Raw genomic sequence first — 19,636 nt, forward strand, 5'->3', positions numbered from 1 at the left:
GTTCTCTTTTTCTGGCCATTTTGAGCGTTTAATTGACCCCACAAATGTGATGCTCCAGAAACTCAATCTGCTCAAAGGAAGGTCAGTTTTGTAGCTTCTGTAACGAGCTAAACTGTTTTCAGATGTGTGAACATGATTGCACAAGGGTTTTCTAATCATCAATTAGCCTTCTGAGCCAATGAGCAAACACGTTGTACCATTAGAACAGTGGTTCTCAAATGGGGGTACGCGTACCCCTGGGGGTACTTGAAGGTATGCCAGGGGGTACGTGAGATTTTTTTTTAAATATTCTAAAAATAGCAACAATTCAAAAATCCTTTATAAATATATTTATTGAATAATACTTCAACAAAATATGAATGTAAGCTCATAAACTGAACATCAAATCAAGTAGGCTATTTTATTCAGTACAATGCAACAATGCAATATTCAGTGTTGACAGCTAGATTTTTTGTGGACATGCTCCATAAATATTGATCTTAAAGATTTATTTTTTTGTGAAGAAATGTTTAGAATTAAGTTCATGAATCCAGATGGATCTCTATTACAATCCCCAAAGAGGGCACTTTAAGTTGATGATTACTTCTACAGTATGTGTAAAAAATCTTTATTTATAATTGAATCACTTGTTTATTTTTCAACAAGTTTTTAGTTATTTTTATATATTTTTTTCCAAATAGTTCAAGAAAGACCACTACAAATGAGCAATATTTTGCACTGTTATACAATTTAATAAATCAGAAACTGATGACATAGTGCTGTATTTTACTTCTTTATCTCTTTTTTTTCAACCAAAAATGCTTAGCTCTGATTAGGGGGTACTTGAAATAAAAAAATGTTCAAAGGGGGTACATCACTGAAAAAAGGTTGAGAACCACTGCATTAGAACACTGGAGTGATCGTTGCTGGAAATGGGCCTCTATACACCTATGTAGATATTGCACCAAAAAGCAGACATTTGCAGCTAGAATAGTCATTTACCACATTAGCAATGTATAGAGTGTATTTCTTTAAAGTTAAGACTAGTTTAAAGTTATCTTCATTGAAAAGTACGGTGCTTTTCCTTCAAAAATAAGGACATTTCAATGTGACCCCAAACTTTTGAACGGTAGTGTAGGTCATCAAATTTCAGCAACAAGCTATAATATCTTACTGAGATCATTTAGGACATAAAATCTGCTTAGTGAGAAGAATTATCTTATCAGAAAGAAAATAAGCAAATATCACCCTTATTTGAGATACTTAATCTTACTTAAATTTCAGTTTTTGCAGTGTATACTCTGTAAAACTACATATTTAAAAAAGTCATCTTTACAAAGAGCCTCATTGTTGTTAGGTTTATGTTTAACACATGAATGACATTTTACAAGGTTAAAATGCCACAAAACTGAACAAATACTAAAGGTCTCGTGAGGGCAACATTTAAACGTACCTCTTAAAATGTCATCTTCAGAAAGTGGCTGAGACTCGTACACTATGAGTGCACATGACGGCATATTATTGTCTTTAAGTTTACAGCTAACATCCTGACACACTTGTGGAATTGAAAAATAAATGACTAAAAGTCTCACAAGAGCAACAGTTGGACCGTGCCTCAAATATTTGAACCCACGTCCTAAAAACAAATGTCATCTGCGGACTGTGCTCACCTGCTTTCTGTCTGGAAGCAGGAATGCAGGCCCACAAGGAAAGGGTGATTAGAAGCCTGCTCAAAAACGTGTTTTTCTGTCTGAACCCAGTCGATGTCCTGTAAGAAGAAGATTCCGGTTCATTGACAGCGATTCCTTCAACAAGCTGAGTAAGCTCCTTCAAAAAGTGCTGGACCGTGCGTCTTGCATGCTCGGGAAGCAGACAAAGCTCAGGGACAGCAAAACACTTCTGCCATTGATCAGCCGCCGCTTGTCAATTTGTCAATCGCATTAAATATGTCTAATCAAGGCCAACGACTGGCCGCACCGTCACACAATTTAGAGAAGACAATACAATATGTTTGAACAACATGGGATTATAATTTGTGGTTGTCGACACGACTCAGGGACAATATTTGTTTATTTGGAACAATAAGATCCAAAAGGATTCAGTGAGTTGAAATCGATTCGTTAACTTTTTAGCCAAAAAATCTACTATAAATGGTTGATTTATACAGGCTAGTAAGGTAAAGTTTTGTACCTGACAAATTTCGGCTACAAAAAAGGTACAAAAATTGACCTTACTAGCCTGTATAAATCAACCATTTATAAATACACATCAGTAGGCTGAATGAACCTCTTCAACATAACAAATCTACTAGTTTGACTGTGAAATAAACACTGTACAGTGTTTCCCATAAACTGCCGAGATACCTGTGGCGGTGGGGGCGTGGTCATCATGACATCATCAAGTCATTTGCATAATTTACTACAATGATTTGATTTTCTCTAAAAAGGCTAAAAAAATGTATACTTACTAATTAATAATAACAGTTTGGTTTTAAACGTCCATCCATCCATCCTACAATATATTTACAACACTTTATGTACATATTTATATACAGATTTGAACAATAAGTTATTCACTGAAATATATTTATTAATTGTGGTTCTTCCAAAAAATATATCTTATAAAATACAAAAGCTAAAATGTCTCTTAAAGCTCTGCCCCTTTAATTAGTGCATACTAAATAATTTAACTTTAGCCTACTACTACAACCATATTATTTACCAGCAACATAAAGTGAAACAGAGGCAGAGGTGTCCTACCACAGTCAGTAACAAATAAACAGAAAACCGTAGTGGTGGTAGATAGACACAGAGCTTCATCAAACATCTGATCCACTGAACAAAGAGCTCCAAAAATCTTGAACTTTAGACTGCCATCAGTTTTACTCCCTACACTTAACCATGTGTTTCCTACTGCCTGCAGACTTTGCACCCTTTGTTATACACACATGTTGTGTTTCTAATATAAACACATTTAATAAAGTCAAATACAAATAAGGCAACAAGAGAAGTATCCTACACTTCTCTTTTGTAAAGTAAATCTGAACAGCCGATATGGGCATCTACATCAACTATATGATTTGCCTGAGAAGCTGGAAAAGACAAAATATATATATATATATATATATATATATATATATATATATATATATATATATATATATATATATATATATATATATATATATATATATATTTTTTTTTTTATTATTATTATTTTTTTTATTTTTTTTTTTTTTTTTAATCGTGGCGGGCCGCCACAAATAAATGAATGTGTGGGAAACACTGCTGTATACTGGACACTGCAGGTGAAGTTTCCTATATCCTTGTGAGTTATTGTAAGATACTTAGGTACAAATAAATTATGAACGTAAACAATTAATTAAACACCAGTCAGATAATTAGGTACAAATAAATTATGAAAGTAAACAATTAATCAAACACCAGTCAATGGCCAATGCTGTTTGAATTAACAAGAGGAAAGATTTTCTGCTCTTATTTTCAGTATTCACAGTCACCTTTTCTCCACCAAACATATTGCTGGGTATTGTTGCCAAACAGCTCCATTTTTGTTTCATCTGACCACAGAACTTTCCTCCAGAAGGTCCTTGGTATGTCAAATGAAACAAAAATGGAGCTGTTTGGCCACAATACCCAGCAATATGTTTGGAGGAGAAAAGGTGAGGCCTTTAATCCCAGGAACACCACGCCTGCCGTCAAGCATGGTGGTGGTATTATTATGCTCTGGGCCCGTTTTGCTGCCAATGGAACTGCTGCTTTAAATGGGACAATGAAAAAGGAGGATTACCTCCAAATTCTTCAGGACAAGCTAAAATCATCAGCCCGGAGGTTGGGTCTTGGGCGCAGTTGGGTGTTCCAACAGGACAATGACCCCAAACACACATCAAAAGTGGTAAAGGAATGGCTAAATCAGGCTACAATTTAGGTTTGAGAATGGCCTTCCCAAAGTCCTGACTTAAACGTGTGGACAATGCTGAAGAAACAAGTCCATGTCAGAAAAGCAAAAAATGTAGCTGAGCTGCACCAATTTTGTCACGAGGAGTGGTCAACAATTCAAGCAGAAGCTTGTGGATGGCTACCAAAAGTGCCTTATTGCAGGTAAACTTGCCAAGGGACATGTAAGCAAATATTAACATTGCTGTATGTATACTTTTGACCCTCACATTTTCAGTAGACCCATAATAAATTCATAAAAGTAGCAAACTTCATGAATGTTTTTTGTGAGCAACAAGTATGTGCTCCAATCACTACATCACAAAAAAATAAGAGTTGTAGAAATGATTGGAAACTCAAGACAGCCATGACATGATGTTCTTTACAAGTGTATGTAAACTTTTGATCGTGACTGTATATCTTGCTGAGTATATATCAATGTATTTGAGTCTTAAAAATATTAATTTAACACATCGATGAAGTGGATGAATCGTTACCCCCCTTGAAGACATGATTGTTTATCTCAAGCTGCTTGAAAGCGCTAATTGGGGTCAAAGCGGTCTGGCAGTTGAAGAGGTATCTTAAGATGGATGTTTAACAGCACCCACTCATTGGTGTTCATTATACAACGCCCAATCTTGCCACAACTTCACTAATTATTCATGACTAATTAATCTAATTAGACGAAGCAGTGTCTGACGTGCTGACACGCACGCACACATAGTGGGCTTGCTTACCCTTTGGAACAAGAAAAGGGTTAAACATACGCTCTAGTCACAACAGCAGAGGCTCATGTGCTCCACAAGAGCTCCAAGACAAAATCCACAATTGCCTAATCATAGACAACTATAGTGCATCTCACCAGGCATTCTCCAATTGTTTTGTAAACCAAAAGGAACTTTCCTTTCATGAATCATATGATATATATCAGTGGTCCTCAACCACCGGGCCACGGCCCGGTACCGGTCCGTGGACCGATTGGTACCGGGCCGCGGCCGCACAAGAGATTAAAAAAAATAATAAATAAAAAAAAATTCTTTTTTTTTTTAATTAAATCAACATAAAAAACACAGTATATATATTATATATCAATATAAATCAATACAGTCTGCAGGGATACAGTCCGTAAGCACACATGGTTGTATTTCTTTATGACAAAAAAATAAAAAATAAAAATAAAAAATAAAAAAATTTTTACTACCCCTCCCCCCCCCCCCCGGTCCGTGGAACAAATTGACCGGTCCGCAAGTACAAAAAGGTTGGGGACCACTGATATATATGCTTCATATGTGCACGGGGTATCTTAAAAAGGTGGAAAAGCTCCATACTGTGTAAGTAAAAGCCAAAATAACAGAAGAGACTAACATTATTTGTGCCCTACAAAAATATGGTGAAAATGAGAAAAGAAAGTGGCCTAATTGAAATATGCTTTATTTTTAGTAAAAATATGTGACCCGTGCTGGCAAAATGAGTCGGAATGCGCACAGGCTAATTTTGAGCTACAGGCAAATAAGTGAAAAAAATGTATCTTGGTTGAAATTGAGATTTTCACAAAAATTAGTCCATAAAGCCACAATCTAGCGATCCCAATCATCATCGAAATAGCAAGAAAACATCTTAAATCACCTTTATTTGAAGGTTTTGTACGAGGTATGTCTTCAGAAATTAGTCCTTTGTGTTAAAATTCCTTGAGAAAATCAAGTGTTTTCAACACTTACTCGCGGCAATAAGGGGGAATCCCCCTAGCCATATTTGGTATCATTGTGACGCCAAGTTTACCTACTTTCTAAAAATGAGCATGGAATTCCCGATGACGCCATTCTGAACCAATAGAATTTGAGTTTTTAAACCTGTCCCGACATAAACAAATCCTGCTTGTTGCTAAGCGGTCGCTGTGAGGCGTACCCTCATTGGTTGAATCACCCCGCGCGGTGCATTGTGGTATCATGGCAGCGCGCTGATGAAAAACAACACACAGTAATTCGAGCGGAATATTATGTGAAAAAAGGTGATTTTCGAACATTTAATTATTATTTTTGTGGATAAGTTAGACTGTTTTACATTCCGTAATGGATTTAGAAGGTGGAGAGGGTACACAGGCGGTTGCAAGTGCGCTAAATTCACTGGCGAATCTTCTTAGTGCTGCTGGTCAGGAATACTACGGACAGCTGACCAGCTGACAAAATGACCAGTGAACAAAAAAACTGTGACATAACAGTGTTGACATTTTTGTACATAACCGTTTTCAATAGAGTTGAATATATATTTTTCCTTTAGACATGGGATTTGACTTTAATTGTACCAATTTTGGTGTTGCTACAAGGACTTTTAAGGTATGGTTGCTATGGAGTTTTGTTTTGGAACATTCTGTTCTGGAACAGTCAACTTTAAGCTGGTTTTTCTCAAAACGGACCCTCAAACTTGGTCGACTTCAATCGGATGTAACTCGGTCATTTTCTGTCCGATTCCAACAAACCATATATCATTTTGAAGGTCTTTAGATGGAGAATGTGTAAATAACAATAACTCAGTTTGTAAAATCTCCTCATTGTGACTCATTTTGCCAGCACAGGTCACATATAGCTACAAAAAAAAATACAAATTCCAATAGGCCCCCATTATTTGTAAGTAAGTAATGAAAATAGAAAATACCTTTTTATTTTATAACTCATAATTAGAAATGTCCGATAATATCGGACTGCCGATATTATCGGCCGATAAATGCTTTAAAATGTAATATCGGAAATTATCGGTTTCAAAATTATCGGTATCGGTTTCAGAAAGTAAAATGTATGACTTTTTAAAACGCCACTGTGTACACGGGCGTAGGGAGAAGTACAGAGCGCCAATAAACCTTAAAAGGCACTGCCTTTGCATGCCGGCCCAGTCACATAACATCTACGGCTTTTCACACACACAAGTGAATGCAAGGCATACTTGGTCAACAGCCATACAGGTCACACTGAGGGCCGTATACACAACTTTAACACTGTTACAAATATGCGCCACACTGTGAACCCACACCAAACAAGAATGACAAACACATTTCGGGAGAACATCCGCACCGTAACACAACAGAACAAATACCCAGAACCCCTTGCAGCACTAACTCTTCCGGGACGCTACAATATACACCCCCGCTGCCCCCTACCCCGCCCACCTCAACCTCCTCATGCTCTCTCAGGGAGAGCATGTCCCAAATTCCAAGCTGCTGTTTTGAGGTATGTTAAAAAAAATAATGCACTTTGTGACTTCAATAATAAATATGGCAGTGCCATGTTGGCATTTTTTTTCCATAACTTGAGTCGATTTATTTCGGAAAACCTTGTTACATTGTTTAATGCATCCAGCGGGGCATCACAACAAAATTAAGCATAATAATGTGTTAATTCCACGACTGTATATATCGGTATCGGTAATTAGGAGTTGGACAATATCGGATATCGGCAAAAAGCCATTACGGACATCTCTACTCATAACACAACTTTGTGCTGTTTTTTTCTAGCCACTTTCCAACATAATTTCCACCTCTTCACTAAATAAACAATTCACTTTAATGCCACATTTTGAACAATTGGTGGTCTTACCTTTTATAACAGTCAAGAGAAGACTCTTCTAGAAATCTTAATAAAAACTACATCGACATATGAAGTAGAGCATACACAGTAGTACTAACAAAGTACCGCGGTACTCATTAATTAAAAAAGGTACTGTGGCGACTTGTCCTGGGCAGTGTTTTTCAACCACTGTGCCGCGGCACACTAGTGTGCCGTGAGATATTGTTTGGTGTGCCGTGGGAAATTATGCAACTTCACCTAATTGGTCCAAAAAATATTTTTTGCAAATCAATAATTATAATCTGCAAACAATGTGCCGTTGCTTAGTGGCTGTGCTGTGTAGAACTCGGCAGGATAAGCACGTAATACTCCATGTCAGTAGGTGGCAGCAGGTAGTTAATTGCTTTGTAAAAGTCGGAATGTGTCGGGTGAGACGAGGATGGTTTGTTGTGATCCCAATATGCAGACCACAGCGGGAGGCAGTGTGCAGGTAAAAAGGTATGTAATGCTTAAATCAAAAATGAACAAAAGGGAAAGGGAAAGGAAAGGGCAATGGCTATGGCTATGCAAAACGAAAGTAAAACTGAACTGGCTACAAAGTAAACAGAAACAAAATGCTGGACGACAGCAAAAACTTACGGCGTCCACAAAGTACATCCGTACATGACATGACAATCAACAATGTCCACACAAAGAAGGATAGCAACAACTTAAATAGTCTTGATTGCTAACACAAAGCAGGTGCGGGGAATATTGCTCAAAGGAAGACATGAAACTGCTCCAGGAAAACACCAACAAAACAGGAAGGGCCACCAAAATAAGAGCGCAAGACAAGAACTAAAGCACTACACAGGAAAACCTAAACAAACTCAAAATAAGTCACGACGACCGAGTGGAGTTTCATTTTGTAACGTTTTCTGCTGGTGGTGTGCCTCCGTATTTTTTAATGAAAAAAATGTGCCTTGCCTCCAAAAAGGTTGCGAAACACTTGTCCAGGGTGTACCCCGCCTTCCGCCCGAATGCAGCTGAGATAGGCTCCAGCACCCCCGCGACCCCGAACGGGACAAGCGGTAGGAAATGGATGGATGGACTATACTATGGTGTTATATTTGTGTCTTAATGTTGAGGTGGCAAAGGCAGATTTTGAAGACAGAAAAATCTGTTTTGCAAGCACAGACATTATATTTTGAAAATAAATGAAACTCAAGCGAACATTTTTTTTTCCTGAGCAAATATAAATGTATTTTGCGCACAATAAAAGTGTTTGCTTGTTTGCTATTATCCATATTATTACTCAATTACTGCCGTCTGCAGTCAGACGGATATGCTCCCTCTTCCGCCCTCTCAACCTCATCCTTGCTGGGCATTCAACTTGTTTTCCTACACTCGCTCAGATTTCAATAAGGACATTTTTTGTGGTCCCCATTATTTTGAAAAGTATCAAAAAACATATTGGTAGAGATGTCCGTTAAAATGTAATATCGGAAATTATCAGTATCGTTTTTTTAATTATCGGTATCTGGTTTTTATTTTTATTATTAAATCAACATAAAAAACACAAGATACACTTAAAATTAGTGCACCAACCCAAAAAACCTCCCTCCCCCATTTACACTCATTCGCACAAAAGGGTTGTTTGTTTCTGTTATTAATATTCTGGTTCCTACATTATATATCAATATATATCAATACAGTCTACAAGGGATACAGTCCGTAAGCACACATGATTGTGCGTGCTGCTGCTCCACTAATAGTACTAACCTTTAACAGTTAATTTTACTAATTTTCATTCATTACTAGTTTCTATGTAACTGTTTTTATATTGTTGTACTTTCTTTTTTATTCAAGAAAATGTTTTTAATTTATTTATCTTATTTTACTAATTTTTTTAAAAAGTACCTTATCTTCACCATACCTGGTTGTCCAAATTAGGCATAATAATGTGTTAATTCAGCGACTGCATATATCGGTTGATATCGGTATCGGTTGATATCGGTAATTAAAGAGTTGGACAATATCGGAATATCGGATATCGGCAAAAAGTCATTATCGGACATCCCTACATATTGGCACTGGTTTGGTATCGGGGTCGGGAAAACCCTAATATGAAGAGAAAAAGATATTTCATGTATCCAGTGGCTCACCTCGTCGTCATTGACAAGCTCCTTTTTGACGACCTTCATGGCGTAGATGCGTTCCGTCTTTTTCAGCTGCACCAGCAGCACTTTGGCGTAGCTGCCGCGTCCAATCACCCGCAGCAGGTCGAAGTCTGCCAAGCCCAGGCTCGAGGGCGACTTGCCCGTGTCCCGGCTGTTCCGCGCCTGAGGACAGAAAGATGGTTGGTGACGACCATCGCCCTTTCTGAGTCATTACTGTCAATAGATAGAATTATTTCAACATAGTACATACAGTATAGTAGTACACATAGACTTATGACCAATTGAACTCTAGACAGTTTAGCTTGCATTTCTGGATCACGTTCTCCTCGCCGCTGAGGTACATTTCTAACTGCCTGTAAAAGCCGTCACTTTGGGCCACTGCCACTGTGACAGCTACAGACTTGAAGCTACAAGATATTGTATGACAGTGACCCCTGCTTTTATAGACCTGAGTGTTGAGCGTGTGTTGCCTTAACAACAAAGAGCCACCACCTAAACTAAAGTCTTAACAAGCTGCTCCGCTTAGTTCTGCCTCTGTCTAGTATGTCTCTGCAGCACACAGCATTGTCACACCCACAGAACCATCTGATGGGCTGTTACCGCTCTGCGTATAACCAACCAGCAGTGCGTATTCAGAGCGCATGTAGTCAGTGCTCACGGCACAGGCAGAGAGGAGAGACGGTGTGGTGAGCAGAAAGGTGTTTAGCAGGTGAGCATAATGCAGCGGACTCTCCCCAAATTATAATAAACACCTCTCAGTCAACTACTAGTAACATCTCTATGAGCACGTTGACGTTCTAGAAACATAAGCGGCAGCTCAGCTCGCTCGCAGTCCTTGAGGTGAAGGCTAATTAGCTTTTAGCTTAATGTTAGCTCACTGTGCGGTGTGTGTGTGTGTGTGTGTGAGGTGCGTGCGTGCGTGTGTTACGGACAGCAAAGCCCTGTCTGCCTGAGAGAAAGACTAGTATTATTGACCTACAGTTAACAACTAAGTTATTTCATGTGATCTTTTTCTGTGTTGATTGCATACTTGCCAACCCTCCCGTTTTTAGCGGGAGAATCCCGGTATTCAGCGCCTCTCCCGACAACCTCCCGGCAGAGATTTTCTCCAAAAAACTCCCGGTATTCAGCCTCAGCTGGAGGCCACGCCCCCTCCAGCTCAATGCGGACCTGAGACTGAGTGGGGACAGCCTGTTCTCACGTCCGCTTTCCCACAATATAAACAGCTTGCCTGCCCAAAGACGTCATAACATCTAGGGCTTTTATAGAGTGCACAACTGCGCACACAACAAGGAGACGAGGCAGAAGAATGAGGAAATTACAGACATGGCGGCCGAAATGATATACTCATCATGAACGGAGAAGTTAAACAGGACAATACAGCCATCTAATGGCTAGCCACCGGAACACTGAAATTCAAGTATTTTTTTTCTTTTCTATGTAAATAAAATAAATATATATATATATATATATATATATATATATATATATATATATATATATATATATATATATATATATATATATATATATATATATATATATATATATATATAGCTAGAATTCACTGGAAGTCAAGTATTTCATATATATATATATATATATATATATATATATATATATATATATATTTATATATATATATATATATATATATATGAAATACTCGAGTTGGTGAATTCTAGCTGTAAATAACCACGCCCCCAACCCCTACCCCCGACCAATGTTGATAAAAATATAAAATTTACATAATAAAAATCAACTACAGGCTTCCCAAATGCTGTAATAAATTAAGCATGATGAGTTGAACATATGTCAGCGTGTGGCCTCACTTTTAACTCTTTTTTTCAAACGCTTATTGCAAACGCTTACTTACAGTAAGTCATTAATTGGACTTTGTAAGTCATTATTTTTACTTAGTAAGCCATTACTTTGTCGTTATTTTGACTTAGTAAATTACTAAGTCATAATAATGACGTACTTAGTATCTCAGGTAACCAGGACTGTTTTGTTTTTACTTTACGGAAAAAATATCGAGATATATATCGTATATCGCCATTCAGCAAATGGAGCGGCAAACACAACCAAAAGTTGTAGGCTTCTTCACGCGACGAAGCCGGCCTACTTCACCGCAGTCTGTAGTCTATTGCCCCCCAGGCTGTGGTGGCAGCGACGAGGTGGAGACGTGATGGCGACAGGCCGAGTTACACCGATCTTTACACCCACCCACCCTCTACCCCGGTCCCCTCCCCCTGGAGAGTCACCACCTTAACGAACACATTTTTTGGGGCAAACACTGCACACTGAAATATTTTGACCAATTTTTATATAAATGCACAAAATAGTTGCTTCTCCAGTAAATGAGCAATGTCACTGTTCCCTGAGTTGATGGAAAAGCGAAAACAATAATTTAAATTTTAAACAGTAATACTAACAGTCGGGAGTTTTACAGCGGTTTATCATTAATACCATTCATCGTTACGTACAAAATGTACTTGGAAATAAAAAGTGTGTAGCGGCAGTTGCTTTTATTATTATTGCAAATGTTGATCTGAAATCAGACAAGGGAGCTTCGCAAAGGTGGGTGATACGCACTCTTGAGTTGTATACACAAAAGGAAAATAATGAAAAAGCAGATGACTTCCAGCCTTTACACCGTGGGGTAACATTGTTTTGAAGTGTAGAGTTTTGCAGGGGAAGGAGTAAGCGGGTGTAGGTACACTGACACTCCCACACATCCTATTATTGATGATACTTTGTATTTCACCTTATTAGTATGCTTTGTGCGGCCTTGTTTTTGATGATGCTGATCATATGCAGCGCTGAACATGTAGAGCCGTGTTTTTCAACCACTGTGCCGCGGCACACTAGTGTACCGTGAGATATTGTCTGGTGTGCCATGAGAGATTATGTAATTTCACCTAATTGGGTTAAAAATATTTTTTGCAAACCAGTAATTATAATCCGTAAATGTGCCGTTGTTGAGTGTCTGTACTGTCCAGAGCTCGTCAGAGTAACCGTGTAATACTCTTCCATACCAGTAGGTAGCAGCAGGTAGCTAATTGCTTTCTAGATGTCAGGAACGACCACAAGGGTTTGCAGGTAAAAAGGTGTCTAATGCTTAAACCAAAAATAGACAAAATGCGAGTGCCGCTAAGAAAAGGCATTGAAGCTTAGGGAAGGCTATGCAAAACTAAAACTGAACTGGCTGCAAAGTAAACAAAAACGGAATTTTGGACGACAGCAAAGACTTACAGCGTGTGGAGCAGACGGCGTCCACAAAGTACATCCGTAAATGACATGACAATAGGGCTGCAACTAACGATTAATTTGATAATCGATTAATCTGTTGATTATTACTTCGATTAATCGATTAATAATAGGATAAAAGAGACAAACTACATTTCTATCCTTTCCAGTATTTTATTGGAAAAAAAACAGCATACTGGCACCATACTTATTTTGATTGTTTCTCAGCTGTTTGTACATGTTGCAGTTTATAATAAAGGTTTATAAAAAAAATAAAAATTTTAAAAAATAGAAATAAAAAATAATAAAAAATAATTGCCTCTGCGCATGCGCATAGCATAGATCCAACGAATCGATGACTAAATTAAATCGCCAACTATTATTATAATCGATTTTAATCGATTAGTTGTTGCAGCCCTACATGACAATCAACAACAAAATAGAAGCGAAAGACAAGAACTAAAACACTACACACAGGAAAACAGCAATAAACTCCAAATAAGTCACGGCGTGATGTGACAGGTGGTGACAGTACACCTACTTTGAGACAAGAGCTATAGTGATGCATGCTTGGTTATGGTTGGAATTCATATCAAACAATTGCGAGAACGACTTTTTATTGTCAATATCGGCTGCTGGGTTTAATTTTTTTAATGTTTTCTGCTGGTGGTGTGCCTCAGAATTTTTTCAGTGGAACAAATGTGCCTCGGCTCAGAAAAGGTTGAAAAAAACTCAGATGTAGAGGATGGTATCTGTATGACTGCTTCACTGAAACACTAAACCCTCATAATTACAATGGAAAAGTCATTTTGGCTGGATTGGGCGCTTTCTCGGTTTTACTACAGGCAACGCTCTCCCATCTTTCTCCCTTGTCCGCCTCTGCAGAAAACCAGCGAATTGTTTCCACCGCCTATCCGTCTAACGCCTGTCCCAGTACGCAGATATCATCATTGAAGGCTCCGGCTCTTTTATCTGGGTCCATCTGTGTGTGTACGCCTTCTCTATGCGTCTTCCAAGTGGACAAACTGGCTCCCACCTCAACACCCGGCCCAAACAATCGCTTTTAATCAGACCTCTGGTGTTAAGAGCTGTGATAAAAGGTTACTTCATTAGCTCCAACATAGGAAATCAATATGCTGCACTGCAAAGGCGCCTGCGTCTGAACACTCTCACTATATCAAACAGTTTTGATCATCATTGTTTGCGTCGGTATCTCATCTCATGACTGTTTGACATTTATGGCGTCCCCTATGGGACACGGTCAAACTACTTTGGAGGACAGGCTAGCATAAATGTTAGAGCAGATATCCTTAAACGTTTCTAATCATTACCCATGTGCCAAGTCCTGCCCGTGTTACTGGAAAGACGCTTTCTGCCATGTCCACATGAACACAGATACTTTATAAACGTATGCTTTTCTATGCGTCTAAGCCTCTTGTCTACAAGCAATCACATACTTTTGTCCTTAAAAACACAGTTTCTTAAACGCTGGCCGAGGTGAAAAGTTTCAAAACTCTCCTCAGCGTAAACGTGTACACAGCTAAAACAGAGACTAGTACTCATCTGATGTCATTTCCAAAGCTCAATATATAGAAAATAGCACTGCCTTGCTGGCTTTCTAGTGGTTAGAGTGTCCGCCCTGAGATCGGTAGGTTGTGAGTCATGCCAAAGACTATAAAAAATGGGAGCCATTACCTCCCTGCTTGGCACTCAGCATCAGAGATTGGAATTGGGGGTTACCGTATTTTTCGGACTATAAGTCGCAGTTTTTTTCATAGTTTGGCCGGGGGTGCGACTTATACTCAGGACCGACTTATGTGTGAAATTATTAACACATTAGCGTAAAATATCAAATAATATTATTTAGCTCATTCACGTAAGAGACTAGACGTATAAGATTTTATGGGATTTAGCGATTAGGAGTGACAGATTGTTTGGTAAAAATATAGCATGTTCTATATGTTATAGTTATTTGAATGACTCTTACCATAATATGTTACGTAAACATACCAGGTACGTTCTCAGTTGGTTATTTATGCCTCATATAACGTACACTTATTCAGCCTGTTGTTCACTATTCTTTATTTATTTTAAATTGCCTTTCAAATGTCTATTCTTAGTGTTTGCTTTTATTAAATACATTTCCCCCAAAAATGCGACTTATATGTTTTTTCCCTTCTTTATTATGCATTTTCGTCTATTGTGACTTATACTCCGAAAAACACGGTAAATCACCAAAAATGATTCTTGGCCGCGGCCACCGCTGCTACTCACTGCTCCCCTCACCTCCCAGGGGGTGAACAAGGGTGATGGGTCAAATGCAGAAGACAATTTCGCCACACCTAGGGTGTGTGTGACAATCATTGGTACTTTAACTTTAAAAACCCTGAGAGAACATATTGGATGTTTAAACGTAAACATACTGCTACTTTTACTGTAGATTGATTAAAAGACGGCATCAAAATAGGCTTTGAAAGACGCTGTGACACTCCTGCCAGCGCCAATGACCGTTAACTGTTTTGAATAAGATCCCGGCTGGATCTCTAGTAGGGCTGGGCGATATATGGAATATACTCGATATATCGCGGGTTTGTCTCTGTGCGATATAGAAAATGACTATATCGTGAGTATTGGAGTATACGTTCTCACGCAGTTGCTTTTAGCTGCGGGCATTACACTTCAGGCTTTTATCACTCTTTCTTGTCTCTGCTTCTCAGAGACATAAAACAAGCGCACCTTCTTACATACGTCACATACTGTCGCACGTGCAACGTCATACACCCTCGCCGAGCAGAGAGGTAGCGGCATGGGTAACGTTAGCTGTGGTGCGAGTGGTAATACGAGAGAAAGAAGGTGCTAATCTGGTAACAAATGAAGGAAGAATTCATTCCCAAGAAAAACAGCAGGGGGTCCATCGTCTGGCGGTGGTTTGGCTTCAAGCGGGAAGATGTCAAACAGACAACCGTAATATGTCAAGTGTGGGGCAAAAACGTTGCTACAAAAAGTAGCATTACTGCTAATATGTAGCATCATTTGAAAAGTCACCCGCTAGAGAATGAAGAGTGCTTGAAACTCTGCATGTCAACGTCTCCGTTCGGTGCCACACCAACAAAATGCCCAAGCAACCATTTCCACATCAACACCATATGAAAAAACTAGTCAACAACAGAAGGAGATAACGTCCGCAGGAACCTACCACATAGCGAAGGACATACACTATTTGATTTCCTATTATGCAGCTCATTTTTATTTGACACTTATTGAAATATCTCGTGTGACGTCATGCACAAAAGTGCAGTTTATTTGTTTTAAACTATTGTAGTGGCGTTCTGTACAAAAAGTGCACTTTAATTTAGTGTTGTTTTGATATGACATCTTAGTGACATGCACTTTCTGTTTGAAAATGACATGAATGTTTGTGCCACTGCTTAATAACTGTTTAATAAATACACTTTTGCTAAATTGACTGAGTTGTGATTTCCCTCTCTGCATGAAAGTTTAAAAGTAGCATATATTAATGCAGTATGAAGAAGAATGTTTTAATGTAGACACATAGAATCATCATACTGCTGTGATTATATGCATCGAGTGGTCATTCAAGGCTAAGGCAAAATATGGAGATATATATCGTGTATCGCGATATGGCCTAAAAATATTGCGATATTAAAAAAAGGCCATATCACCCAGCCCTAGTTGGAATCTGCGCTTTTGCATGATATACTAGTTACTATGATCATCTAACTAGGTACTATGATCATCTAACTAGGTACTAGGGTCATCTAATTAAGTACTGGGGTCATCTAATTAGTCTATGAGCACGAACGGATTGAAGCCTACTCGGATGAGCGGCGAAACGTCTTCTAAGACAAACCAAACAGTCCAGTTGCGGTCGATTGAATGCCCCGAGGTCATATTTTTGTGTTGTATCTGGTCAAGAATGTTCAGGTTACATTCACACACATTTGTCAATACAACAAACCCGGTTGACAGAGCGTGAGTCACACGGGGCTGGTTAAAAAGAAAAGAGCTCACCTCTTTCTCCTCTCCATCGTAAGTCAGGCTTTCTCTCGAGTCTTTATTCTGAGGGCCTGAGTAAGAGGGTGGGAGAGAAACGTGTCAGACAGGCAGACAGCAGGAGAGGGGAGGCAAGAAAAGGAAGGAGAGAAAGTAGGTGAGAGACAGTCACACACTTTGTTCACAGCCCTGCTGGGTCTGAATCATTTCTCCTTCTGCTTGGGCAGAACAATTGTGCAATTTCACAACTCAACCTTTTTTGAGAATACAGCAACAAAACGGAACAAAAGTAGGACAAGAGCGATGCTGCTAGGGATGATGTTTGATAAGGAATGATCGAGTTCGAGCCTATTATGGAATCCTCTTATCGAACCGATTCCTTATCGATTCTCTTATCGAGTCCAGATAGGTTGTTGTATATGGAAAAAAACACACAATATTTGGTTTAACAAAAGCTCACTTTTATTATATAATACAAAAATAAAATCTAATAAATAAATATTGACTGTTACCCACCTAAAAAAATTAAATAAAATAAATAAATATTGACTGTTGTACCCCCAAAATATATTAAGTGGGATTTTTCAGAAAAACAAATATATACAGTAACACAAAAACAACCTGTCTCTGTGATCACTATAGGTGTATAAATAATAGTGTTAAATAAAATCAGTCCCTTGAGCACAAAACTGAAAATAATACAGCTCTCCAAAAAGTGTACTTCTGCTGCTATTTGACATAACTGTTTGTTATGATGCTTTGACATTTTTGCACTTTATTTATTTATTGAAAGAAAATCTATGAAGAGAAAAAATTCTTTGCAAATGTGGTTACAATGCTAAAAAATGAAAAGTTAAAGCTAAAAAAAGAAATACACTTTATTGAGTTAACATTATTTCTTTATAGGGGGAAAAATGTTATGAGCTAGAGCAGTGGTTCTCAACCTTTTTTCAGTGATGTACCCCCTGTGAATTTTTTTTTAATTCAAGTACCCCCTAATCAGAGCAAAGCATTTTTGGTTGAAAAAAAGAGATAAAGAAGTAAAATACAGCACTATGTCATCAGTTTCTGATTTATTAATTGTATAACGTGCAAAATATTGCTCATTTGTAGTGGTCTTTCTTGAACTATTTGGAAAAAAAGATAGGTTTTTATTTATATTTATAAAGGATTTTTGAATTGTTGCTATTTTTAGAATATTAAAAAAAATCTCACGTACCCCTTGGCATACCTTTAAGTACCCCCAGGGGTACGCGTACCCCCATTTGAGAACCACTGAGCTAGAGAATATAACAACTACACTACCCAGCATGCAACAGGAGTTACGAGCATGCGCGGTAGCCCCGAAAAGTGTTGCATGTAGCCACGCTGTGAAAGTAAACGTCAAGAACTCAGCCAACACGCCTCGTCTGCATTACTTATAATTAGACAGACAACACATATACAGTGTGATTTTGTTTTGTTTACAAGGAAAGAAAAACAATAGTTAAAAAAGGGAGATGTGTTGTATATATATGTATGTGCTGCGGTTGTTTTAAGAAGGTTGCGACAGCTGCCGTAAAGGAGGTGCGTTGCTAGCCTGGTTGCTATGTTTCCGGTTGGTCGTAAAAGTGTTGGTCATGTGTTTTACCCTGCTCAAATCTCTCAGTAAAGTTATTCGATGGATTATAGCTTTTGTTTTGAACTTTATTACACCTTGGAGCGCTTTTTCCCGTCCATTGTTTTCCTGCTTTCGCTATCTGCGCCTAATGACTGAGCTACGTGACGTCATTTCTTGTGATGTCCCCCGGAGCATTTCTGGTCGGGACGGGATTCGAATAAAGAATCAACTCTTTTCCTTTACTATAGTGGTCTCGATAACGGGTACCGGTTCTCAAAAAGGGATTCGAGTCCGAGGACTCGGTTCTTTTCTTATCAAACAACCGGGAAAACCGGTTTCGAGTATCATCCCTAGATGCTGCATATAGACACTGAATTGTATGAGTGTTTGAAATAAACTTCAACCACAAACATAATTGAGAGCATCTTGGTGTGTGATTTACACTAAGAATCAACACAAAACAGCTGTAAAAGTTTACAAGTGCCTCATTACCTGGCTGTTCTGTATGGTCTGACAGATTTGATGGTTGTCCAGGCATGATTGGTTCCTAAACAACAGCAACACACAAACAGACAGTGTAGAAAAAGTACAACATTGAACAGGATGCCAACAAGCAGCGTCCTCACCTGGATCATCGGCCGCCCGCATTCCACGGTGACCAGTTTATGGCACTTCTTGTGCACCAGCAATTTGCAGTTGATGCACTTGTAGCCCTGTCGGCCCAGACCCCAGATTCGGTCCGTGCAGATGGCACAATGCGCTCTCTGTTCAGAATAAGGGGTTAAAAAATTTTTAAAAAAGAAGAAAAAGGTATGAGGAACAAATAGACGTTATCCCAGAAGTCGCATCCCAAATTAGAACCGAACAGAGCAATAAAGAAGTTATCGGTATTGGGAAGCAGGAAGTTATCAGTATCGGTGCGAAATATACTGAAAATATATAAATACACATGCCACAAATACACATCTTTCAGGCATGTGATTTGACCACAATGAAAAAGACTGAAAACATTTCCGGGGGTCTGGGGGACGAAAAGGTTTTTCACCAATTTAACATGCTAAAATTAACAAAGACAGCACCATTTGAAGAAAATATTTTAGTGTTTAAAGACATGAAAACATCATT

The 19,636-nt window shown here is 38.5% G+C and overlaps 1 protein-coding gene across 1 annotated transcript in view; it reads right to left on the bottom strand.

The window, feature by feature from the left end:
* Positions 1–19,636, bottom strand: part of prkci (protein kinase C, iota) — an 82,836-nt gene that overhangs the window by 26,924 nt on the left and 36,276 nt on the right. Inside the window, exons 6-10 of the mRNA XM_062023815.1 lie at positions 19,138–19,275; positions 19,004–19,058; positions 16,930–16,985; positions 9,634–9,810; positions 1,650–1,747 (exon numbers count right to left, since the gene is read on the bottom strand). Of these exons, the coding sequence (XP_061879799.1) occupies positions 1,650–1,747; positions 9,634–9,810; positions 16,930–16,985; positions 19,004–19,058; positions 19,138–19,275 (524 nt within the window). The remainder of the gene's footprint in view (positions 1–1,649; positions 1,748–9,633; positions 9,811–16,929; positions 16,986–19,003; positions 19,059–19,137; positions 19,276–19,636) is intronic.

This window comes from Entelurus aequoreus, linkage group LG16 (assembly GCF_033978785.1).
Source record: "Entelurus aequoreus isolate RoL-2023_Sb linkage group LG16, RoL_Eaeq_v1.1, whole genome shotgun sequence".
Lineage (NCBI taxonomy): Eukaryota > Metazoa > Chordata > Actinopteri > Syngnathiformes > Syngnathidae > Entelurus > Entelurus aequoreus.